The following is a 26154-nucleotide window of genomic DNA, read 5'->3' as shown; positions in this document are numbered from 1 at the left end:
TTCTTTATTGTCACTACATCTTCATAATCTGCTATAAAATTTAAGCTGCCAATCCATTATTGCTATTAATGATGTGATTATATATTTCTTCCTTTTTTTTCAGAATATACAGACATATAACTCAATTAAATACTACTCTATGATACTGAAATTGCCTAAATTGAATTTTAATTTGGTGAGGATTCGCAGTGAGGTTCAGGCATTTAACTCCAGTAAAGTGACATCTGTCATTGCTGGTGTCCCCAGATCTTATTTATAGTTTCTCCCACAGCTCCCAAAGCATCTAGCCATTCTCCTGACAGACCCCTCTGGACTCTGAGATTTCTTCCACTGGACAAATTCATAACTGTGCACTGCTTCGCTGTGCACCCTGTGAAGTTCTGCTGTCATAGCCAGGCCAGCTGGGCTCTGCTTTAGAATCAGATGTGCTGGCCAAATCAGTTGCTTTAGAATCAGGTGTGTTGTGTTGCCTGACTTTGTGTTATTTGAGAGTGAGGCTAACATGAGACCTGGATACTGCAGCATGTGGATGGAAGTGCTGTGCAGCTACAAGGCTGAATGTGCTCCCAGGTGTTGCTGACTGTACAGGCTACAGCCTTCCCAGCCCCTTCTGAGCAGTGCAAGCCTGGGACTAGAGTCCCACAGGAAGCCCCCATGGCCTTATCTCTACATCAGAACTCTAAATCAGGGTCTCTGAAACACAGATTCATGAGAACACTGAGCTTCCCAGAGCCCCCTTCCATAAATTAGGTGCTCTTCCAAATATCTCGGCTCAGCTCAGTAGGGTACTTGAGGACTCCCTGTCACGTTTGGAACGGCGGAGGCTGTGATCTCTGCTGTCCATGTGGAGTGTGCAATTGGGATCACAAATGCTGCTCATGATTTCTCTCAGCTTGATTTAGAACAAGGCTTTGGACGTGGATTTCAAGTCCGTCAGAGTACAGCCTGCCCCAAAGCTTTTTAGGTATGATGGTTTAAGTCTTTCTGCACCTGTCCTAAACATGTCGCCCATATTGTATAGAATAATTAAATGCTCATAAGCATAAATACATACAAGTGGGGACTTCAATGTCAATTGCGGTAATTTAGGAATTTAAAAAATTTTGTAAAATTCGAATTTATTATCTGCCTCAAGTCCTTGAAGTGAAGCTGAAAGTCAGAGATGCAGTTTTGAAACAGAAAACCACCTAGGAAAGAAACATTCTGTCTCCTTCACAAAGCTTCATCTGAAAAAAAAATTTTTGTTACAGTTTGCAAACACTTTTTTTCAAAGACTTACATTTCAATCTTCAGGCTTGTGTCTCCTAGGCAACATCAAGAAAGATTAAAGTGCAATGTGTTTTGATAGGTATCTTTTATTAAAATGCTTCCAAAAAGCTGCCAGGGAAAATAAAAATAAATAACAAAGTAATATAAGTTCGTTTTTTCACTCCACTTTCTTTGAATAACTTTGGGTAAACGATAATATTTTTTCTCTCATTTTCCTATCATCCAAACCGATGGAGGCTGCAGGATGGGGTCTTATATTGCAGTTTACCCATGTTACACAGAACATCATGATCTTACCTAATTGTATTTATTTTTAAGATATTTGAATACCGTGGAACATGATACTGGGATATATATATAGCAATATTATTCTTTCCTTTCTTTTGATTTACAGATATTTTCCAGCTTTAGAAATTATAGCTTTCCAATTTTAGGGCTTTAGTTCTGCAAATTGTATAGAATCTTTATTTTAGAACCTTTATCACTAGAATAAAAAAAATCCCATTGACATACTAATAAAACTGTGAGTAAAATTATGATCATGTTAAAACTAATAATAATATACCCATTGTTTTCAGCAAGTCAGTTTGTCAGCTTTTGTTTGTATAGTATCTGAGGAACTGCAACCGGTCATGCCTGTCTCGTATTGGCCTTTTTAGCCACCAATGCGCTTGCAACAAACGTGGGTAGAGCCCTTCCCAAATCTTCGTTCACAAAGCCCAGCCATGATGATGATGATATGAGGAACAGCCTCAGAGGATGCCAAAAATTGAGGGAAATCTGTACCCTCTCTGCCAGTCTGTTTGTGCTGGTTTAAAGGTAAACTGGCAGGGGAAATGAACCCAACTCAAAAGAGAGAGTATAAGTTAGAATAATAATTTAATAAAATAATACAATAAGTACGACTATACAGACAAACAATTGGTTTTAACCCACAAAACCCAAATGTATAACCCAGCACCCTGGGGCATGAACAGAGTGGTGTTTGTTGGGCCCCCTGAGTCCAAAGTAAAAGGAGAGGGGAAAACCTGTTGGTGAGAGTGCTGTTGCAATCTGGTCAAGAGTGGTGATTACAGTCCAGTCGAGAGTGGTGGTTGCAGTCTGGTTGAGAGTGGTGGTCTGCAGTCCAGTCAAGAGTGGTGGTCTGCAGTCCTCCTCTGGATCTCACAAGTGGTTAAAAAGTCCCAAGACCCCAAGATTATATATCCTCCAGTTCAGGCAGGAATGCCCAGTACCTCCCTCAGGACGAGGAGTTCCACAGTGGGCATGAGGACAGGAGCATCCTCCCATCTCGCAGGCCTCTTAACACCCAGTTTATAGCCTGAGGAGTCAGGCTGCGCTGGGCAGATGGTGTAAATGGTCTATTGATAACAGTTTCTGGGAAATGGCATGGAAGGCTATAGAATACACAGTTTTGGGTTACACCCATACAGTGATGAACTGGTCCCAGCTGTTCTAACTAGGACACTGTTGTATATGTCATCCACATGCCAAAGAAGAACACATAGCTCTGCAGAGATTGTCAAAGAAAATTTGGCTACAAATCAATTACATAAATATAGAATGGGTGAATCACCAGAATTCAAATAAAATCTCTATTTCCCTCAGAAATGCTCAGAGATGTCAAGAGCCACTGCACTAGAATGAAAAATTAAAATCCTTTCACCATGTTCATTTTGGAAACATTTGTTGCTGTGAAAGAATGTGGAATGGCAGTCTTGGCTCACAAGGAGAGGGACTCCATGGGACAGAGTCCTTTGATGGCTCCTGACAGCAGCCTGCAATAGGTTTTTTGGCCAAGGTTCCTGTGCAGCAGGCGTGGATTCCCTCACTGGGGACTCCCCATTGCTGCCTGGGGCAGCATGCATGCCTGGGGTCATATAAACCCTGTGGGACCCTTCTAGGCCTGGGTAGAGTTACTTTCATCACCAGGATTTTCAAACAGCAGCAGATACTCCATAGCCCATCTCATATGTTCTTATTTTCGCTCTCCAAATTTAAAAGAGCAACCACTTCATGCAGCTGGTAAAAGATCATATCCAAGGACAACTCTAAGCCCTGCCACCTCTTGCTAACCCCTACGTAAGCTTTCTCAATCCTAAGTAGTTTTACCTCAAACACCTCTGTGCACCCCAGTGTACACTCAAGTCAATCTGTGTTTAGCCTGTGCAGAAGAGTATTCATCAGCAAAGATGAGTCATTCAGATATTCAAAGCTGAATACAGGCCTATGTGGAGAGCTGATCAAAAGTCATCTTTGACATATATTCAGATTGTAGAATGAAACTTCTGTGCAATGATTTTGAGACAATTATTTTTCAAAAATTACAACAGAAAATAATTGAGATAAAAAAGACACATTACAGTTCTCTCCTCCCTGAATGGAATTTTAACAAATAGATTTCTCAAGATATAGGAAAAAAAAAAGCATATACTAATTTTTTTCAGGCTTCAGAGTCTTAATAAAAATATCCCTGTCAGGCCAAATGGGGCAATGGTACAGAAAAGCATGTTTATAAAAATATTAGTGAACATATTTGCTTAATCTACCATATACCCACTCCTATTGTAGCAGCTGTGGTTTTAGGTGTTACTGTTTACAGTTTTCTCCTTGACAGCATTTATTGTTACTGCACACCTGGCTTGAGTTTCTCACCAACTGCTCGCTTAAAGACCATGTTGCAGCTCACTGTTACTGTGCATTTATATCCCAGTTATTTGATTTGTATGTGTGGGGGATAATTTTTGTTTGTTTTGTGGTGGTTTGTTTGTTTGTTGTTTTCTATTTTCTAGTGAAGAGTTATAGATTGCCTACAGGCCTGATTTGTACCTCATTGATCTCAGTTAACCAAATGGCAAATATCATTATAAAACCAACCACATTAGGCAATGGACTTTAAATGGCAGTTCATAGGTCCTTGTTCTCAGAAGCCCCTTTTGCAGTTCTACAAGCCTGTTGTCATTGTGCAGGTTACAAATGCTTGCTGTTCTTCTCTTAAGTACTGCTTTTATAGTATCATTTACTAACCACTCTGTTTATTTATAGAGGTTGATGCCAAGTTTCTGTCTGATAGCTTGGAGCTACAATGACTCAAAAAAATCTTCTCTTGTTCCAAAAATAACATAGATAATGTCTTGCATTTGCTGGTTAGTGTTGGCATATGGCATATATTGCCACATTTTGAGGAAATAGCTTGCAATAATAATGAGAAAATGTGTCCATTGTGAAGTTTTATAAGAATTTTCATTGAAGGCTTACTTAGTAATTCCTCTATTAAGAAATTATTCTTGATGGAATTGTTAATGTGAGTATTTAAAAATAAGTTTGCCCACTTTTGAGGTAGGCAAGTTTCTATTTTACTGAATTCTTTTGGGGTAAGTTTTTTTATACTGATATGAAAAAAGTTTCTCTAACAAAATTGTACCAGTAGGAGCATGTCAAGAGTATTAAAAATGGCTGTGGGCAGTTCAGCAATGGGAACATTTTCAGCAGCCTCTGGTGGTTGAAGGACAACATAAATGGCTGAAGGAAGACTAACCTGTCCCATCAGGTGTTGTTTAACAACATTCATACTTTGAACTTGACTAAGCAGAGTTCAGAGCTTCTAAACCTAAAAATACTTAAGGGGGAGAAAAGCACTGGAGTAGAGGCCTGGAGTTGCTCCCAGAGACCTAAAGCCCCTTTCTTTGCTGGGCTGGAATTATATGAAACCACCTTTCTGGTATCCCTGATGACATTTGTTCCTCCTCTGTGCTGCAGTTCCCCAGTAGCTGCCAACTCTTGCGTATTTGAAACCACTCCCCCCAAAAAAGAAACACCAAACAACTAAGAAAAATAGGAACAAACCATTTGGTTCCCCAAAACCAGCAAACTAAAATTGTTTGCTTTTTGTGTACATTTCCTGCTTTCTCCAGATAATGTTGTGAATTAAGATGACGGGCAGTTTCACACAATAAAAACAACTGACTTTCTTAGTAATAGAGCAATTTACAACCGTTCTTTTTCACTCAGCATTTATAGTGCAAAGTAAGACAAATGGGGTTTGGTGCCAAAATAACACTGCAACAGTTTCTTTCCAAGTCCATGTTTTCCCACTCGTCACTTGCACCCTGGTGTCCTTCTCTCCCAAGCCTTTTGCTGCAGACTGACAGCAGTAAAGCATTGCAGCACACATGTTCCCGTAGTTGTGATCCCTGAACTACCTCTGCATATTCCAACACTGTGTGTTTTCCAAGACATGATCTTTCCCCCTGTACTTGGCACCGGTGAGGCCACACCTTGAGTCCCGTGTCCAGTTCTGGGCCCCTCAGTTGAGAAAGGACACTGAGGTGTTGGAGGGGGCCCAGAGAAGGTGTGAAGGATCTGGAGCACAAGTCTGACGAGGAGCGGCTGAGGGAGATGGGGTTGTTTAGCCTCTCTACAACTCCCTGAAAGGAGGATGTAGCAAGGTGGGGTTGGTGCATTCTCCCAGCTAACAAGTGATAGAACAAGAGGATACAGCCTCCAGCTGTGCTGTGGGAGGTTTAGGTTGCACATTAGGAGGAATTTCTTCAAAGGAAGGGTGATTAGATACTGGAATGGGCTGCCCAGGGAGGTGGTGGAGTCACCATTCCTGGAAGCGTTTAAGGAAGGACTGGATGTGGCACTTCGTGCCATGGTTTAGTTGACATGGTGGTGTTCAGTCATAGGCTGGACTCGATGATCTCAGAGGTCTTTTCCAACCTAATTGATTCTGTGGTCCTGTGATCTGAAGAAAATCTACTGACCGCAGCCAAGAACAAACACACTCTTTCAAACCCGACCATCCTTCTCTGCAGAATCGTACAGAGCCTCCCCAACAACATCTGCTCCCCGCGGTGCGCGGGGCCGCCCTCAGCCATACGCGGTTTTCACACGAATTCCTTCATCGAGCCCATATTTATTTATCAGAAGTGGGCGGGGCCCGCCGGGCCCTGAGGCAGTCGCTGTCCGCGGCGCAGACAAGAGGAGCGGCGATGACACCGAGCCGCGTCTCGAACCCGTGGCCCCCGCGCCCCGTCAGTCCCGGGCGGTCGCGTCACTCTGCCCCGCCGCTGCTCCGCCCGCGCGCGCGCTCGGCGCTGCGGCGGCATCAGCTGAACCGCGGGTCACGTGACCCGCCGGCGGGTGTGCGGGCGGCGCCGGCCGGGCCGGGCATGGGCAGTGACGGTAACGGGGGAGCCGGGAATGGGGATGGGGAGTGGGATGGAATGGGGAATGGGGATGGGGAATGGGGTGGGGCAGTGACGGTAACGGGGGCCGGGAATGGGGATGGGACGGGGATGGGCGGGGTGACGGTAAGGGGGGCCGGCCGGGCCGGGCGAGGATGGAGCGGTGACGGTACCGGGGGGGCGAGGCCGGGAGCGGAAGGGAAATGGGGAAGGAGGGAAGGACAGGTGCCTGCGCTGCCCTGAGCGGGCTGCCGCAGCGCCCGCGCCTCCCCGGCGCCGGGCCTGGCGCGAAGGGCAGCGCCGGCCGGCCCCGGCGGGTCCCGCGGCCCCCGAGGCTGTGCCGGGCCTGGGGCCGCCGGCCGCGGCGCTCTGCGGGGGTTCACCTCGGGGCAGGGCCAAGTGACAGCGCGGCCCCGGGAGCACCGGCGGCTGCGGGGCCAAGGGAACTGACAGCTAATCCCGGTGATCGAGGTCGGCGGCTCCGTGGGCAGCGAGGGCAGCGCCCACAGGCCGGCCCAGATCGCCTCCGCACGAGCGGGGGGACGACTCCTTGTGAAATCTCGAAATCTCCCCGGCTTCCTCGTTGTGGCCGCTTCTGTTTGTGAAACGTGGAGGCCGAGCGTCAGAAGTGATTTCTGAGAGCGAGCTTCACCCTGGGGACCTTAGCTGAGATTCTGTTTTGACATCACTATGTTTTTCCCATAACGGCACTGAAAAAGCTGTTGAGAGGTTTTCTTTTAGATTGTAGTGTACTGCATGGAAAATTTTTCTTTGGAAGTCCATTTTTCCTAATAACGTAGGGATGAAGCAGTATAAATGATGGGTAGTAATGCAAAATACATTTTAAATAATATTGCAAACTTAGTTCAGGCATTAGAGTAGTGAAGATTTAGGGCCAGGTACTTCAGAGGAAAAGTTCAAGGGATGAAACAGTGCAAGCATTTTGGAGACGAGCAGTGCTTATTTGACTAGTAGAACATCTTGGTGATGTGTTTATGTTACTGAAGTCTCTTTGTAACTGCACATGGAAGAATTGTTAACACTTCAGTGTTACTTTATGGGAAACTCCCCCAAGGGATGGTGCCTAATTGTTGAATCTAAAATGATAAAAGAGCATTGTAATCAATTTCTTAAGCCCTTATAAGTGACAACTTGCATTCTTTAATAGTAGTGAATGAGATAGAGATGGGTTAGAGCACTGCTGGTCTTGCAAGGTTGAATTTATTTTTGTTTTTGAGATATGAAAGTTTTCATCATTCAGTGTTAAAATAGTTCAATGACCTGTAGAACTGTAAATATCAAGGTAGCTATCTCAGTGCTGTCCATAAAGTTGGAATTCTAGAACCTGTCACTGGAAGGCCTGAACTTTGGATCAGCATGGTCTGTAGAGAGATTCTTGTATAAACTTTGTTTCTCATTTTCCTAACTTTTTTTTCGGTTATATAGCAAACTCATTTTGCTGGTGTTGGCCAGAAATTGCTTACAGTGGCCTCTTGGAAGCAATTGCACCCATTAATGGGTGACTTTACCCACATTCAGCAGAACTAGGACCATGGTTTGTACTCAAAATATTTTAGTGTGGTAGGGTATGGAATGGACAATGTTTAGGAAAAAAACACCACCTTGAAAGCATCAGCTTGATTATCTGTACTTGTACTATGATATTGAATGTTTTAAAACTGAGAAATATATGTGTTGTGGGCCATTCCATTTATGTGTGGGGATATCCATTTGTGAATATTTCTAAAGTGTGTATGGCTGAAACAATTGAAACAGCAAAAATAGCGAAGAGCCACAGTGGAACTGTGCTGTGACACGTTCTGCTCAGTACATTACAAAAAGGTGCTGGTCATAGAGTTGCATGGTGTGAGCAACAGCTTACTTATCCATTCTTTTCTGTATTTCCTGCTTTATCCTGTGGTCCCTTTCATTAAATTTCTTGGCTTTCATTTTATACTGGGTCTATATATATTCTTTGTCCAACCAGCATTTGTTTCTGTTTTTCTAACCATTCTGTAGCACTTCTCCTTTCTTCACTTCTTGTTTGGTATTCCCCGTAGTTCTGATTTCAAGCCCTCTCACATAACACAAACACTTAAAACTCTTCTATCAAGCTTTTTTCTTTGTATGTATTTGATAAAACTCCATTGAGTAAGTACCTTGAATGGGAAATCATCTTCCTTTCCATGCCTATTAGAAATGGAGCAGAACTTCAGGAAAACCAATGACGCAGACATGGTGAGGAAGGGAACTTCATTGGGTTAATGATTCCTGGGAGCTACGACTGTTACACCTGTGCCATGTGACTTTAAGCAGGAGAGAAGGACCCTGGTTATTCAGATGAACAATTAATTTTTGCCTCACATATTAAGGAATCATAAAATGCTATAATTCATTGGGATGTTAGCATAAAAAAAAGATTTGCTGCAAGTCTGTTAGGTGTTTGTAACTTCAGGCTTGTTTATGGTAGATTTGGAGTCATCATATGAAGTCTGAAGAGTTGGTCTTGGAAAGCTAACTTTGAAAGGTTGGAAAACTTTACTTATTGAAAGCAATTTTTCTTTGCAATGGGTCTATTAATTTTTTTTTTTTTCATGGGAAAAGACATTTAAAATTTTAATGGTGAGCTGATTTTCCCAGTCTGTAATGCAGGGAGTGAGACTGTGTCATTGTAAACACATAATTGTTTCCTTAGCCAGTATAATCTCTGGAAACTTTATACATATTCTTTAGAGGGTATTTATGTTTGAGGAAAACATGAGAATGCAGTGTTCCATCTCTCTTACTGAATAGGATTCTGGATTTCTGTGTTATGGCTCTTCTGTCTTTTACTTGGTAGCTTGTTGCCCCTACAATGATAACACGGATGAAAGACCTATGTGTGGTGTTTTGGGCAAAGTTTGCTACCACATTCTAATTCTTAAAAATGCAATATGTGATTTGTTCTTCCTCAAAAAGATTGAGTGCTGTAGTCTGTGCTCACGAAAGGTAGGTTAATCTCCACTCATTTAAAGCTGCTACAGAAGACATTGCAGATATCAAAATTTGACATTTAGATTCTGTCAAGGTGCACTTTGATTTTGTTCTTCACTCCCTTACTAAAAAAAATCCAGCAGCTGTCAACCAGCAACCTGTGTTTCTTAGTCACAGAACATATATGCTCCTAACTTCTTGAACTTGTCTGCAAAGTAACTCAACATCATTTATGTTTAGTACCAACACTCTCTTGACTAATGCCAGTACGTGTTACTTTACTGATGATCTACAATAGCAACAGAGACATCAAGGCTAGGAAACGTTCCCCTTTTCATTGAAATTTTTAGCTGCCAGGAGAACCTTAGTTGCATGAAAGAATAGACTAAATTTTTTTGCACTTAAGTAATTTTTGGCATTTATTTACTTTAAAAAACTGTCCTAATCTGAAAAATTATTGGAAAAGATATAATGTCAGAGTTGAAATTTGTTTGGTTTTTCCCTTTTTTTCTCTCTGATACATTCAGAAAAAGTTGTTGTACAGAAGCTGGAAAATACATGCAGCTGTGAAAATATGATTTGGGTCCTGTTTTTTGGATTTATTTTCAGTTAGATTGTTTGCTTGTAATCTTTCTGTGAAAGTACAGTTGAAAGATGCTAATGTTGCAAACTCAGCCCACCTTAACTTGCAGCATGGGCAGTTTAAAAAGACTTTCCAACTGTGCAGATGTGATTTGGAAGATAGGAAAAATGAATTTGAAACCACATGATACTCTTGGGTAAAATCTCTTAAAGTGATTGGAACTGCACTTTAGTAACATGGAATGAGATATTTTTCTTCAGGCCAAGCTTTGAATGCTGCATTAATGGCAGATATTTTTTCTTCTCTCCCTTGCTTTCCTTTTAATAGTGTCCTGCCTTTATCTTCAGAAGCAGAAAGCATCAAGATAAAGGCAGAAAAATGACCGAGTTTTGGCTGATTTCTGCTCCTGGGGAAAAAACCTGTCAACAGACGTGGGAGAAACTACATGCAGCAACTACAAAACACAACAATCTTTCTACTAATTCCAAGTTCAACATTCCGGACTTGAAGGTATGTAAACCCTGTGTCATCTCCTAAGAAGTGTGTTTGTTTTGCATCATCTTTGTTTCTCTAGACTAAAACTGCAGGTGAGGAGTACTTGCAGATGCTTTAGGGAGTACAGCTGACTTCTTTTGATGTTTATGTGTGGATCTCAAAAAATAATTGAGACAACAGTTACCTTTTTTGTGAACTTTGCTCATTCTGTATGCTTTAAAGGTTCAGCAACCTGAGTTCTTTCAGCTAATACAGCAGTTTTTCCAAGGATGATCTTATGCTGCTAGCAGTTAGTTGGGGAAGAAAAATGGAAACTTGTGATCTGAGTACTGAGATGATAGTTTGACTGTTTTGTTTTGCTTTTTTTGTTTTTTCCTTCTGCTTTGTCTGTTCCTTTTCTATCTGAGATGCAGTGGAAAGGCTCAGTTTAAAATACAGGGTAGTCAAACAGCTGCTGCCTTTTCTCTGTCCAGAAGTAACATTCTTCTGTTAAAGTAGTGGTTATCTCTAGCTGAGCATTCCAGTGTGACCTGCCAGTGTGTTATGGAAAATGGGAAAAAAACTGTTTAAATTATTCCTGTGAGAAACAAGTAGGAAGAAAATATTAAAGCAGTTTATTTTGGTTTAATATGATCATCAGCATATGGAAAAGTTACAAGCCAGTGTATTTGTTGAGAAAAGGTCTATCCTGACACCTGAATATTTATTGAACAAGAAGAATTGTGAGCTCAGTTTAGTGGAGTGAAAGTTCATCAAAGTTTATAAAAATGAAGAGAAAAAAAATGGCATTGATCTTTGTCCACATAGTGGATCAAGTTCTGGTGGTGTGATGCCTTCTTCCTGTCTCTGCTATGGAACAAGCCCAGGCACAAAGTGCTTCAGTGTGTCTTTTAAGAGGATCTTCCAACTGCCATGACTTCGGACTGTCCTGAGTTAGAATAGGGACTAAACAAATGTCTGTCTCCTCCCAGGGGATCCTTGGCATAAGTCAGGATGGCTACAGCACTTAGGGGAGTTGTCACTGAAAACTGATGGGGCCCATTAGGGCTAGAAACGATTGATTTTGCTTCTACTCTACTTCCTGTAGGGCAGAAGTTGAATATACCTTATATAAAGTTTGGCTTCTGTGGACCTGGTAAAACTGTTTGACTGAGATCCTTTGGTTAAAACTCATTGAAACAGTGATTTAGTCTCCACTGAACAGGCACCTTATTGCTTGAAGACTTACTTGTCCTCTGGCTTGTAAGTGACTAGTTAAAACATGAGCTTCCTTATTCTGCATGTGGCTTAGAAGAAGGTGGGGCATAGAAAGTGATGTGGTTGTGGTGTTTCTTAAATAATTCTGCTCCTTTCTGCTTCAAGGCTAAAGAGAAAAGGAATAATGTGAATCTGAGTGCTCAAATGTATAGAACATAGATGCTAGACTAGAAATAATGTTATAGTGTCTTGGCTAGACAGAAGATTCACTTATGCCCTGTAATATTTCAGCAAGAAATGTGTACTCTAGATAACTACTTGAAATTAGGCAAGAAAGTGTTTTCTGGAGGAGAAGGGAAGAAAGAGTGAAAGCCAGACAAGCCAGATGTTCTGTTACCCCAGATGCAAAAAGTCCAGACTCCTGTTGGTCTGACTGCTGCACTACTCTTGTATCGTCAGGGTTTTCAATGTCCTCTGGTGGCCTCCAGCACTGACTCCTGATTAGAGAAATTTCAGATTTGATCTAAACTAGTAAATCAAATGCTGAAGCTAGTGCCTTGTGGGAAATACAGCCAATTCATAAATTAAATTTTGTTTTAACATGTTTTGGATGGCTGGATTGCTGGACTGAAACCGTGTACCAAACTAGTGAGTTAATCTGATACTGTAGTGCTTTATGGGAGTCTCTTGAGCAAATGAAACACAGTGTGACTTTGGTAAATTGACAAGTCTGAAGTCCTAGAGTCCAGCATTTCATGTAGTTCTGCAAAGCTGCCTGTTGGGAAGATTTAAGTTTTATTGTTATTTGGTTTTACCTTTTATGTTTATATACAACTACTAATGCATTTTGATCTTTGCTTCTAGGTTGGCACACTGGATGTTTTGGTTGGTTTGTCAGATGAGCTGGCTAAACTGGATGCTTTTGTGGAGAGGTAACAGCTTATTTTGACTAGGATGCAAAATATTAATGATATGATGGTTTGCTGAGTCCTAATAATAGACAGGTTATTTTCAGCATTTTTTGTTCCATAGTGATCCTCTGCAGGCAGTCAGCAAGCTAAGATTTCAGAAAGCTAGGATGCTGGTTTTCCTAGTATCTGTTCTTGAAAAAGTAAAACAATCTGAACTTCTTGTGGAATATGCATTGATGAAGGATGGTTGTCCCTACAGTAGTGCTATGTGCTGCTGGGTCCTGGAGAATGGTTAAGAATTGAGTCTGGCAGCTTCAGGAAGTGATGGTATAAAGGAGTAAAAGCTTATTTTTTTAGCAAGAGTACAATTTACAGACTTTGAGAATGTACCAAATTATTTCCTAATCCACAGAAATGCTTAAACAGCATTAATATTAAAATGCAAGACCTGTTAATTTTGAAGTAACTATTGACCCTTGGAAAATGATTTTGAGCAAAAGTAACAATATTTCACATAACCAGAACTTGTGGAGCCATCTTCTGTTTCAAGGAGAGAAGTTTTAAGTAGTTGTTTTAAGTAGAAAAGGAAACTATTTATCATGGCCCATGTGAGTAATGTTATAAATGCCTTTTCTAGTCAGGTAAGCAGGTCTTGAGTATCGAATTTCCTTGCCAGAGTTGCCTTGTGTTTAATTTGGATTATTGATGATTTCTACCTCACTGTCTATTTTTAGAAAGGGTTAGAATTTTGAAAGTATTACAGACTTCCAAAAAGTTTGGAATTACATTTGAAGCCTACACAAATATGAGGGAGCTCACCTCACCTTGTTGAGAACTGATGAGTAGCAACACTAAAGAAGGTTTTAAATAAAGTTGTGGAATATTTTTGAGAAGTCAGTCTCCTCCAGATACTGAGCCCAGCTTGTGCTCTTGGAATGCTTGTATGTAAAGCAATCATCATTGTCCTTGTTTGACCCAATCACTTTGGATCCATCTCAGGCAATTTAAAATCAGTTTTGTGAATGATATTTCTCAAATGGCATGTTTTGGTTTTGTTTTTTTACATATCTTTATCTTTCATTTTCAGTGTTGTAAAGAAAGTGGCCCAGTATATGGCTGATGTTCTAGAAGACAGTAAAGATAAAGTTCAGGAGAATCTTCTGGCTAATGGAGGTAAAGTGTTAACCATGATTTGTGCATCCTAAAACTGTAGGAGGGAAGGCAGTGATCCTGAAACTTACTGAGGTTCTGTGAAGCCAAGTGCAAGGTGCTACACCTGGGTCAGGACAACCCTCAAATGAACGGATTGAGAACAGCCCTGCTGAGAAGGATTTCGGGGCGCATTTTATTTTAGTAAAAAGCTGCACTTGTCTCTGAATCAGTACTTTGTTTTCAAAGCCATTTCATAGAATTTAACACAGCTCATATTGATGGAAGAGAGGCTGATATGAGTGATTAGCATGATTCTTAGGTAGGGGCTTGGAGTAGTGTCTCTCGTAAGTAGTTTTACAAAGCTGAGCCTTCAAGTGAGCCCGTAATCACTGCCGCCTTTCTTGCCTTCGTAACCCTCCCTCCTCTAACCCATTTTTCTCACAGAGCAAAAAATAATTGCTCCTGTCTGTAGTTCTCCAGCGATCACTGAGTTGGTAGTAAATATCATTTAGGGTCTACAGAGGTGGAGAAACCAATATCTTGAAGGCAGAAGTCATGGATAACCTACAACTTGATTGTTTATTTTCAGATTTCTCTAAGCAACAGGGTCCACACTTGGCAAGGTCCACAAAGACTCTGTTACAGTTCTGTTCTGTTACAGCAATTCTACATGGAATATAATACCTCTATCTTTTTGTTGCCTATCTTAACAAAGTTCATTACAATTTTAGTTGACTTGGTCACCTACATAACAAGGTTCCAGTGGGATATGGCCAAATACCCAATCAAGCAATCCTTGAAGAATATTTCAGAAATTATTACAAAGGTAAGGTAATTTGTTTTATGAAAATTTCGTATTTGAACTTGAGATATTTATGCACAACACTTGCTACTCAAAGCTATTTGTCTATTTTAGTCAGATAGCAATAGTAGTGAACCTCGTAGCAGTTAGTAACAAAAGACATCCATAGGAGGCAGATAGGGTTTGGAGAGTGCTTCCTGAAAGCCATCATGCTGTCTTTCCTGATTTTTGTTTCCTAAGGTCACTGAGTTAACAAATAAATAGCTAGCAGATGATGTTGCTTACATTCAAATTTTGCTATACTAGCATGCTGTTTGTCTGATGTTCTCAGACCTTGTGGGCTATTAGTGAACCAGGGAACTTATTTACCTTCTGAAAGCTGTGGCACTCAGTTGTGAGGGGAAAAATAAGCCTTCAGTGTTAGATGTAAGAAAAGCTCATTTGAGAGTTTTCATGCATTTTCCTCATCTTTACCTTGGCAAAATGTTTTGTACTTTGAGGGTTTCGTTTGGTTTGTGTTTGCTGTGAGCCTAGACAGGGTCCTCAGCAGTGACTGACTGTAGTCAAACAGTGAGAGAGTTCTCTGTAAGCAACTCTTGCTTTAATATCTTCACAGCTTTTTAATTTTTTTTTTTTTGCTTTCCTGTTTTATGTAATCTGCAGACTGGCTCTTGGAATTGTCTGTCACTAGCTGGAAATACATAACCTGGAAAAAAAAAGCGGCTTCTTTGGATACCTATAGAGATAGACTCTAATGATGGCTAAGTAGGGACTATAATTGGGGTTGGGATGGACAGACTTGTGCTTTGCTATAACTGCAGATTCCTGAACCTATTAATTTAATTTTTTTTTTCAGAGATTACAAAATCTTAATATATGGTACAAAGCTGACTGAGAATGCAACTGACACTTTTAATTTTTGATATTTTCTTTGGGACTATCACTGCATCTTGAAGTTTTTCCACAAATTACAGTCAGTTACTATTCCTGGAAAACATCTGCAGTGTGGCATTTTGTTGGAGGAAGACTGTCTGTCTCATGGCTCTTAAGATTTGCACATTCAAAATATCTCACAGATATAATAATCTTAATATCTGACACTACTTTAGTACACATTCACTTCAGAAGAAGAAGGTATCAAAAATGAAGTTTCAATCTATTTCCAGCTGTTATAATACAGAGCTTGTTTCTGTTGCAGTTAAACTTTTTGAAAAAGAAACAAAGGACATGAAGGGACATGCCCTTTATTGAAAATTATCAAGGATTCAGTGCATGTTATTCTGTGTCCTGGAGTTTGCTAGATAAATAATCTGCTTGCAGCAAAGTTGTATACCAGAACCTGAACTTTAACTGTCTTACATTCTTCATCTGCATTAGGGACCTCATTGAATTATTAGGCAGCATATTGAATGCAGAGAAACAGCTCTGCTGTAGTTAGGCCTGAGTCATCCTGTTGAGGGTTTCCATTCCTCTTCCTGTTTAGCTGTACTTGTATTATGTAGGGACAGAGAAGGAAGATGACTGAAGAAGCTGCCTTATGTTCTTGTAGAAGTGACTCTACAAGGAGATCATGTCGTGGGACTTCAAACAGTTTTGTCCCAAGGCAAAGAGAGTCCTGACGTAGTTAAGGTCTTCACTTTGGCATGTGATTAACATGGTGATACAGAAAAAATGATAGAGCTACATTAATTAAAATCTATGAAGCCTTTTGACATGTTAAATAATTTGAAAAGCTTGTCACATCATGAGATTCTATTTTTCCTGTATGGTTTATATCCTCACTCACTGTGGCAGCAGGTTCTGATGTCTGCCAATATGAGTAACAGCAATTGCAGTGGGGAGTTTGTCAGTTGAATAAAAATTACAGCAGTGCTAAAAACATTTGAAATAAAATGAAATCTGCTGAAAATATCCATCAAGTTTTTTCAGCTTATAATGTTCAGAGGTACCATGAACCCCAGTGTCAATACTGAATACTTCAAAGATGACATCTGTGCCATGTGACAGCTGTCTTAATCTAGTCATTCTTTGAATTTGAAATTAGTCATAAGACTGTTATGCAAGGAGACAACCTTGATAGCCTTGGTGCCCTAATCCAACCGTTTCAGCAGCCCAGGCATCCAGTGATGTACAATAGCTCAGTTGTATAGTTACAAGAGGACACTCGTGTATTGCCAACAACTTTGTAAGTGGTTTAAACATCTGGGTTTTCTATGTGTAGAAGTAGGCTCACTAAGTTAGATTGATACTTTCTTTAGCAATATCACAAGTCTGCCTCCTTTTGCAATGACCTTTGTAAGTTATTCACCAATTCTGCTCCCCAAAGGAAGTTTATATTGTTGTTTCATTTGGTAATTTTACACAATTACATTTTCAAGAGCTCTGCTGTGACACTGAGGTTTGTGGTTCTGCATTCTCTAACATTCAATAGGAAGCAAAGCTGGTTGTTGTTTACAGTAAACTCTAGCCAGCGCCGCAGTAACAGGATTTTGTCTGAACAGTCTTCTTTTAAAAGGCTACTGACTTTACAAATGAGAGCAACTAGAGTGTTGCCAATTAGGAAATGGTGAATGGAATGGGTTTGTAAAGGCAGCATTTGGTATCAATGGTTTTTGGGTTTTGTCATTAAGTAATGCATAGTTAGACTGCTGTTGAAAGTCTTGAGCCTTGGAAAAGGCAGAGGGGAAGGTTGTCAGTCTGGGAAAAAGTCCAAGTGCACCAAGGCACTACCTTAGTAGCTTCTGATTAATTTTTCCCCTATGCTGATTTCTAGCTGTACAAAAAAAAAGTGTTAGTGTTACTTCTTGTAGTGTAAAATATTTTCCATGAAGGTATATGCCTTGTGTGACACCTGCTGAAATGTTCCACAAGTTTTGCTAAAGGTTATATCAGTCCAAGAATTTAAATAGCCTGAAATACTCATCTGTTTAAATCAATTTTGTTATTTTCAGAGAATTTTGTCTAAAGCATTGCTGTGTCTGTAATGGTGCAAGCTGTTAATGTGTGGCCAAATAAAACTACCAGAATGGTCAGGATTTTGATGACTTTTTCCTGCTACAGACAAGCCAACTTAGGTGTTACCATAAACAAGGTCGCTATTTAACTAAGTGACCTTGCTTTTAAGAGATATTTACTTTGTGGAAACAAAATCATATCTGGATCTCCCAGATGAAGTGTTTTATACAAACAAAATGTTTTGTCAATGGCATAAATCCATATAAAGCGAGACTCCCTTGACTGTGTTCAGAAATTGTCCCTGGGAATTTTAATGTGCTTATACCTCCATACCATAGTGAGGAGGCAGTGAAGCAGACAGTAGGCAGCATTATTATGCCAGACCAACACTGTGCCACATTCTTTGTTACCCAACTGTTACTGGGTATATTGATTTAAAATACTTCCTTGTATAGGGTACACACAGATATGCGTATGGTCGGCTGGTTAAGACGTACTAATTGCTTCATTTGTTTTGTGTTCTTCCACTTACTGCCAAGTTACTTAGCTGGGAATGAATAGTTTTTGGTAATCATGCTAATTTATCCTGGAGGATGGATTTGAGAAGGATGTCTTGCAGAAATGGCAAGCCAAACATGAGTTCTCTTCTAGTTCTTTAGACACTGTTCCTTTTCTTTTTATCTTTAAGGGAGTAAACCAGATTGACAATGATCTAAAAGCAAGAGCCTCGGCATACAATAATCTGAAAGGGAATCTTCAGAATTTGGAAAGAAAGAATGCGTAAGTTACATTGTTTTTTGCTAATTGAGCACGGGGAAGTTATCTAAGCATGAAAACTTAAAAAATGTGGAGTGATACAGGCTCTAAGCTTAATGTATTTCTGAGGTATTTATTGACCTTGAATAGCAGCTGTCATAAAAGAACATTTATTACCAGCTGACTGGTTGGTATTAGCTTACTTGTGAATGAAAAGCAATTACGAAATCACAAAAGCATGTACAAATAGTATAAACTGCTGGAGCTTTTGAGAGGAGCTTGCTGTTAGTGGTGTGTAACACTGCTCTGAAGTTGTCTCTCGTCTAAACAAGGAAGTCTTTCCTTCACTCCAATTTATGCTTTAAGCATATTAATATTACTGGGTTTCTTCCCCCATTATTAACCAGCAGAGACAGCAGTTGTGAGCACACAGATAACAAATTAAACAGGGACTGCATGTTGTCTTGTCACGTACGTGTGATGATTATCTGAAATACAGTTGAGGTACAGTAGTTCTTCTGTGCAAATATGGTTGATTAATTTGCCCCAACCCTGCCATTACAGTTAATGGTACAAGCCTGCTGGCTGATTCAGAAATACAGGTCATACTAATGATAGTATATGACAAGCTGTTTTAGGAGTGAGCCATGACTTCTGTGTTAAGCCATGGTAATTTGGGAGCTGAGCCCCATTAAATCTATGTATGTTCTTCATCTTTTGTGAATATGAGGCAATAGGCTGCTCTGACTTTTATTGAGGTCCTGTAGGTCTGTACTAGATTACTTGTAACTCTGAGGCTCCATGTAGTAGAATTCACAATTCATGGTTTTAATGCTTCTTGTGGTTTTAAATAACTTTTCTTTTTAAAAGTTGGCTGCCTAAGCATGTGAGGTATTTGGAATATGGAAATGACGCACAGCAGCGGAGCTACTGATAAAAACTTACAGTGACTTAGGACAGTGTGATATAAAATGCACGTAAGGGCATTTTGTTTGCTCTGCTAATAGCAATTGGTTAGGTAAAATGTATTTTTGAAAATGTTATATTATCAAGCACTGTAAACTTATCCAGACAAATTCAGTTCTTAAACATGTAATTGTTCTGGCTGTCTTTGTTTCTCTGCAGGGGAAGCTTGCTAACCAGAAGTCTTGCTGATATTGTAAAGAAAGAGGACTTTGTACTTGATTCAGAATATTTGGTCACATTATTAGTGATTGTACCAAAGTAAGTTTATTTTTCATCTTAAGAGCAGAATAAAATAAGAAATCTAAATCAAATAATAGATCTCACAACCCTATAATACTGTAAGAAAGGACATCTGAATTTGTTTAGGGCTTTCCTGGATGAGCAAACACAAACATTCAAATGCTTAGTAGAGGCAAATGAGCCTGTGTGCCTGTATTCCTTTGTTCATGAGAATTCATCATAAGGAATGCTGAGTGCTCATGAATTTCTTGAAGAAACAGGAGATTAGACTTAAATCTCTTATCTAGTGTCTTCTGTGACTAGTCATGTTGCAGAAGGCATCCTTATGAAAATAGTAAGTGCTGAGTAAAAACATGATTTGTTTTACATTAGAAGGCTTAATAATTAAATTATCCTGGTTAGAAGTATGTTGACTTTCACCACCTAGTGAGTGAACTCATTACTGCTTTGCTCTGTATGGTTTTGGATTGCCAGAACACAGATTTTTTACTTAGATCTAAGTCTCTACCAATGGAACCCTGCTTATGTCATGCCAATGGCTTGCTGGGGGAACAGATGGTTCCTGTTTGAAATGTTTAAACAACAGAAACCCCATCTTTTCCCCTGGCCAAGGAAAGTGATGATACAGACACCCTCAAAACTCTTGTAAAATGAGAAAATGGTACTAGACTGTCTTTCTGGAGCTGGGAATAGAAAGAGCTTCCAACTTCTAAAAAGCAGACTGGCTTTCTTTACGAAATGAAGCAGTAGAGTCTGTCGTGTAAAACTCTGGTGAAGGAAAAACAGTTTTGCAGTGACTACAACAGAAAGCAGCTGGTTAGTATATCTCAGCTGTTATTTGTCTTTGATTTTGGTTTTGGTGTTGAAAAGATGGAACCTCTTCACCACCAACTGCAGAAAGGCAGGGCTTCCAAAATTCTCAGTCCTTCAGGCAAGTGCAAGGACCATGGGGAACCTGTTTGTAATTGTGGAAAAAGTAGTCCTATTAGTAACTCAGAAGAGGAGAGTTGCATAAGGAGTTTCTGATCAACCTTGACAGTTAAGTCCATTTGGTGCTCTGAGATCTGTACTTAATGATGACTGATTTAACTTCATAGTTCTTTTATTTCAAAAATTTTACACTTTAAATTTACATGAAGACTGAAAATTTATTACTTTTGCTATCATTTTGGTTTATTTATCAGCAATTATAAAAACAGCAAGAGGAGTACTGTCCCTGATGTCCTGAGTATTTGTGACAACCTACACCTTTGTTGGAAGATGTGATGATTAAATGCTTTTGACCCTTTTAAAAACACTTGATCCTTTAATCTCAGATTTCTTACTACAGTGCTAAAAGTCTAACCATAACCTGTGTATTCTCTAGGGTAAATTATAATGACTGGGTTAAGCAGTATGAAACACTAGCAGAGATGGTTGTACCACGTTCCAGCAAGTAAGTCTTTAAATGCTAAGTCTCATATTTGTGTGTGCTGTGTTTTAGGAGTGTTCTTTATCTTGGAGTGACTTAGAATTTTAAAGATTGGTCAAAAACTTGTCAAAATGTGTTTATTGATCAAGCCTGATCATGTTGTAGTTGAGGAAAAATTCAAATGACCTCTAACTCTAGGATTAACAAAGTTATCAAACTCAATTTATGTGGGAAGAGTAAGAGAATTGAAAAGTTAATCCATTTCTGGTCAGGCATATTCAGCTTCAAACTGGGGCATTGTGGGGATTAGCAACAAGTACTGGCTGCTGGCCTGTATGCTTTATGTCTGTATTCGGAGGAACTTGAAACAAGTTACAGATACTCTTCAAAAGCTTCTAAAGAATGAAGAACTGGAAGTGTAAATGGTTTTCTTATGTGCAAAGAAAGGTAACTTGCCTCTTTAGATCCTTGGTACCAAGGTGCTTGGTGTCTGTGATGGGCAAATTTGATAATACTGTTAAACCACTTTACCACATTGAAAATAAAGTCAGTGTGTAGTACAAAGTGTTGATGTGGTTAATTTTAACTGACAGGCTGAGATTTTGATCAGACAGATCTGATATTACCAGCCAGTTACAAAATCTGAACTTGCTCTGGATGACTTCACATTTGAGTTGCATTAATTTAAGCCTAGTGGGAGATCTGCTAATGATTCTTAATTACTGGGAAACCACAACCTAGGGCTACTTGTTAAACTATTGGATAATGGTTGTGTTGAAGACAGTATGACATTGAGGAACAGACTAAATATCTTCAAGCTTTTTTCCTAAGATGAAAACTCAAAATAAGCAGTATTATTTTGAATTCTAAAATACTAAATCTACAGCCTAAGAAACACCTTCTCTTGCCAACCTATATTTTTTTTTAATTTGTGTACTTTTCTATTTTAAATCCATTTAATTTTTCTTTAAAATACATACTTCTAATAAATCCCTAGTCCAAACTTTTCAGTACTGAGCCAGTTTCAGTTCCTTTTTTTGTAAAATGATTTTTATTTTGAACAAATATCATATGAAGTGTTTCTGAGTGGAGAAGTCTCTGTGAATTATAAGCTGCCATCCTTTACAAAGGAAGTAATTAAGAGCAGTTGGTTACTTTCTCTATAAGGTGTTTATTTCAGGAACTAAATCCCATAAGATTATCTACATTTATATTCTTGCCTTGTAGCAATAAAGTACAACATATGCTATTGTATGTCAGATCTGTGCTGACTTGAACCTTATTAATTCTGACACTTGGTTTGTTTTTTTCCTATGTAGTGTACTCTTTGAGGACCAAGACAGTTACCTTTGTAATGTCACCTTGTTCAGGAAGGCAGTGGATGACTTCAAGCACAAAGCCAGAGAGTATAAGTAAGGCTTATTTTATGTGTGTTCTGTCTCTCATGCTTTGAAGGATCTCCATAGCCACTTCTGATTTTATCCACTTCCAAACGCAGGTTTTTGGTCCGTGACTTCCAGTATAATGAAGAAGAGATGAAAGCTGATAAAGAAGAAATGAATAGACTGTCAACTGACAAGAAGAAACAGTTTGTAAGTCTTTATAAACTAGTTATTATAGAAATGTGAGAGACATCTAAGACTTGTTATTGGTACATAAAAATTTCATGAACTTGTGATTCTGAGAAAGCATTGCAAGGGTGACATGCTGTATCCAGCCTGCCACCCAGCTAATCTGCTCTAGGATAAGTGAGTATAAGTGCTCCCCACTGCATTGAACCAAGGGCTGGTATCACAGCTGATAATATATGAAGTTTGAAAATGGACAAGTATTTGAATGACATAATCAGATATTAGTAAAATGATCTTTAATATAGTTAGCTCATGAGAGCTGAGATGGTGAACTGAAGAGACAATGGGAAGTCTCATTAAATTTCTCTACTTAGTATCAAATTCCCTTGAGCCATTATGTCTATAGTGTAATCTGCCTTAAACTTGTCTTTATTATCATGGTACAGATATTGAGTAGCTGCTCAAACATGGATAATGGGCTGGATCTTCTTCTGATGTTTGAATAACCTAATTTTTTTTTCCTCTTCCCTTTCACAGGGGCCTCTAGTTCGGTGGCTGAAAGTTAATTTCAGTGAAGCTTTCATTGCATGGATCCATGTGAAAGCATTACGAGTTTTTGTTGAATCTGTTTTAAGGTAAGGAGGCAGATTTGAACAGTGCTTTTCTTCCTAGACTTTGTAGGACTTTATGTTTATCTTGGGATTACCAAGCTGAGGTGTGTGAAGCTGCTCTTTTGGGAAGGAGGAAGCAAGAAGTAGAGCAGTAAGAACAGCTGATGGCAATACTCTTGTTGCCAGCTGTGGAATATTTGAGGAAGGTAATAATGTATCTTGTACTGTGGATAGTCTTTCCAATAGTGCTTTAGGAGTTAAACATGCTCTCTAAAGTAGCAGGAAGGCATATTTGCTGATTTCTAGCTTACTTCATGAGCTGCATGTAACAAGAGCCAAGTAGAGTAGTTCAGAGTAAAAAGTATTTGGGCTTTGAGTAAAATAGTTTGACATCATGAAATGTATGCTTTTTCTTGAAAATGTGCTTTTCTAAGAATTTTGTAGTTTAAACTTTTCAGTATTAAACCACTCAATTTTCTAACTGTAATTTTTCTCTGCTTTTTTTCTTCACACCTATCCACAACTGAAGTTACTAGTTAAGAACAGCTGTAGTTGTTCTGCAGAAGGAAGGACCTTGATTTTTTTTTTTTTTTTAAGAGTTGAAAGGGCTCCTGCCTTAGTCAGGAAAGGGGAAGGTGTTTTTAGCCTTTTTGATAAGTTGTTATAAAGGAGACAACCAGAGGATAAAAAGAAAACAAATCACATTAACTTTCATTCTAGTCCACTAGATAGCTGCTATGGGCTTATTTTGAAGATAAAACTTGAGTAAGGAAGAAAGCTGAACTTGATTGGAATGTTGGCAAATGTTTCAAGGCCTCTAAGAAGGAGGATTGAGTAGAGACTGGATTCTCCACCAAGTGCATAAGCAAAGTCTTTCAAGTAAACTAATTGGAGTGTTCAAAACTTAGTGTGAGAATTCAGGTAACTTAGAGGATTGTACTAAGTATTCAAAGATTTTAAATTATTTTAAAAGCACTTCTATTTTATTATTTTCAACTTGAAGAAAGAATTTCTGCTTTGGTGATGCCTTATGAATTGTAGACACAGAATGGTTTTGCAGAAATGGTAATGAGCAGAATTTCCTCTTCAGCAATAGGATCCTTTCTCAAAATAAAATCAGATTTTGCTTTGAAATATAAAAGAAGGTTTATTTCAGCATTTTCATAGTTTTCTACTTGACCTTGTCAGGTATGGTTTGCCAGTTAACTTCCAGGCAATGCTGCTTCAGCCTAATAAGAAAACAATGAAGAAACTGAGGGAGGTTTTGTATGACTTATACAAACACCTTGACAGCAGTGCAGCAGCTATCATTGATGTAAGTATTTTTGTGACTGCTACTCCCCTTCAATATTAGTTTCAGTTTGTTTAAATGGAAAAAAAAGTCTTGGCTTTTATATTAAAAAGTTATACCTCTCCATATTCTCCATTCTCTCACAGTATAGAGAATTATGTCTCCTTATAAAAAATGTCTCTTCTATTTTACATTTTTGCAAGACAAATGATATTTAAAGTTGCAACCACTGTATTTGATGAGCTGTCTGGTTTAAAAGTCTCATGTAATTTCTTCTTACTATATTCTTTCCTACTACCAATGGACTGCATATTCATGTCCTCAAAGAATTTAAACCAAGTCAACTCTGATCTCAAACTAGGCTTAAGGAACTTGAACATGCTTTGTATCTTTTTTGAGCCCAGAGGAATGCATAAATTGTCCACAGTCTGTGACAACAGTGGCCTTAGTACCAAACCTTTTTTTTGTTTGCATTGCTGTCTTTGTTTTTAAGTTAACATAGTTTTCCTTCTCTGCTGAAGGAGGCTGAATTGATGTCAAAATGGAGTCAGCCTTTCCATCTGTAGAGGTCTCATTTTCATGTTTAAAACTGGTTTGCTGGCAGGCTTATTCTACTAATTTGTTTTGTATTGAAAAGCAGTGATTTTCATAAGTTAAAGATGAAATAAATATATATACCACACCATAAGTTTAGCTGGATTAAAAAAGATTAAAAATAATCTTTCTTAATGTAATATTGAATGTAATGTTTTTCCAGAGTATCTCCAGGCCCTTCTGGGGAACAAGGATGTGAGACAATTCAGGTGAAAATTAAAGGTGCTGAACTTTACGTAACTTCCTGGATCGTTCAGCACCCTTATAACATTCTTATCAGAAACTGCCAGTGTTTCCACGTAATAAAGTGGGTGTTTACTGTAGCAACGGGTGTGAAATACTGATACGGAACTACTTCGATGTTGAAAAAGCACTTGTATTTAATTCTGAAAAATACTGTTATTCATTTGTCAAAGTTCTAACTTTATCTGTTGTTAAACAGTTGCTTGATTGTGAAAATTTAAGCTTGCAGTCTTTGCCTGGCCTGTTTGCTTCAAAAACGTATGAATATTTCATCTGCTTCTGTATAGGAGTCTGAATTGTAAGGCTATAACTGGTTTCAAAACTTTATTTGCAGGCAACTATGGATATTCCTGGTTTAAACCTCAGTCAACAGGAGTACTACCCATACGTGTACTACAAGATCGACTGTAACTTGCTGGAATTCAAGTAAAAGTTCCCTAACATGACAATCTTCTCAGTGTCGATGTTAACAAACAGAAGTGAGGTTAAAGTACAGTAATACTTTTAACACTATACTAATCATATGCTTGCTTCTTATGTTAGGTGAATTTAACACACTGTGGTCCATCTCTAGACGTTTTCTTTTTCAAGAACAGTGTAGGTAATCAGCTTTTAATCGACTATGTCTGTAAATGTATATTGAGAGAATTGAAGTATTTATAAACAGAGTGATTTATTTAAGGAAAAGTTTATCCCTCTTTCATATGGTGGTCTGTGTTAATTCAATTTACCATTGTTTATAAAAAAAACTTGTTTACAGAAGAATAGTGTAAATGTTCATGGCCATTTTGTTCATTTGATTTAGTATATACAACTGTGTTAACGTTGTTGAACTGTGATGTAAAGTATGTAAAATTGGTATGAAATTGTGCTTTCTGAATGGTTTAAAATTACAGTTGATGCACTGTAAACACAGGAAAAAATAAACATACCTGTGCAAAAGTG

General features: G+C 39.0%; 1 protein-coding gene across 2 annotated transcripts; it reads left to right on the top strand.

The window, feature by feature from the left end:
* The first annotated feature begins 6358 nt into the window (after positions 1–6358).
* On the top strand, positions 6359–26154 carry ATP6V1C1 (ATPase H+ transporting V1 subunit C1). 2 transcript variants are annotated; one of them, XM_018077843.2, is made up of 13 exons: positions 6359–6456; positions 10342–10524; positions 12571–12638; positions 13705–13790; positions 14501–14595; positions 18215–18306; positions 19408–19506; positions 20855–20923; positions 22219–22311; positions 22398–22491; positions 23008–23105; positions 24270–24396; positions 25544–26154. In XM_018077843.2, exons 2-13 carry the CDS (start codon positions 10393–10395, stop codon positions 25637–25639), a joined length of 1149 nt encoding a protein of 382 aa, XP_017933332.1. In that variant the 5' UTR covers positions 6359–6456; positions 10342–10392; the 3' UTR covers positions 25640–26154. The 2 variants fall into 2 exon arrangements, with proteins under 2 accessions (XP_017933332.1, XP_017933336.1); XM_018077847.1 differs by lacking the exon at positions 6359–6456 and adding an exon at positions 6530–6536.

Source organism: Manacus vitellinus, unplaced genomic scaffold (assembly GCF_001715985.3).
Source record: "Manacus vitellinus isolate BGI_N305 unplaced genomic scaffold, ASM171598v3 scaffold_1_pilon, whole genome shotgun sequence".
NCBI classification, from domain to species: domain Eukaryota; kingdom Metazoa; phylum Chordata; class Aves; order Passeriformes; family Pipridae; genus Manacus; species Manacus vitellinus.
The sequence above is the reverse complement of the archived record's forward strand: the minus strand, read 5'-3'. Positions and strand labels throughout refer to the sequence as shown.

Excerpts from the sequence above, each read along its gene's own strand:
- ATP6V1C1 (XM_018077843.2), top strand. The coding sequence starts at position 10,393 with ATGACCGAGTTTTGGCTGATTTCTGCTCCTGGGGAAAAAACCTGTCAA. Across the intron at positions 14,596-18,214 it reads TTTCAGAAATTATTACAAAG|GGAGTAAACCAGATTGACAA; the intron begins GTAAGGTAATTT and ends TTTATCTTTAAG. Across the intron at positions 18,307-19,407 it reads AATTTGGAAAGAAAGAATGC|GGGAAGCTTGCTAACCAGAA; the intron begins GTAAGTTACATT and ends GTTTCTCTGCAG.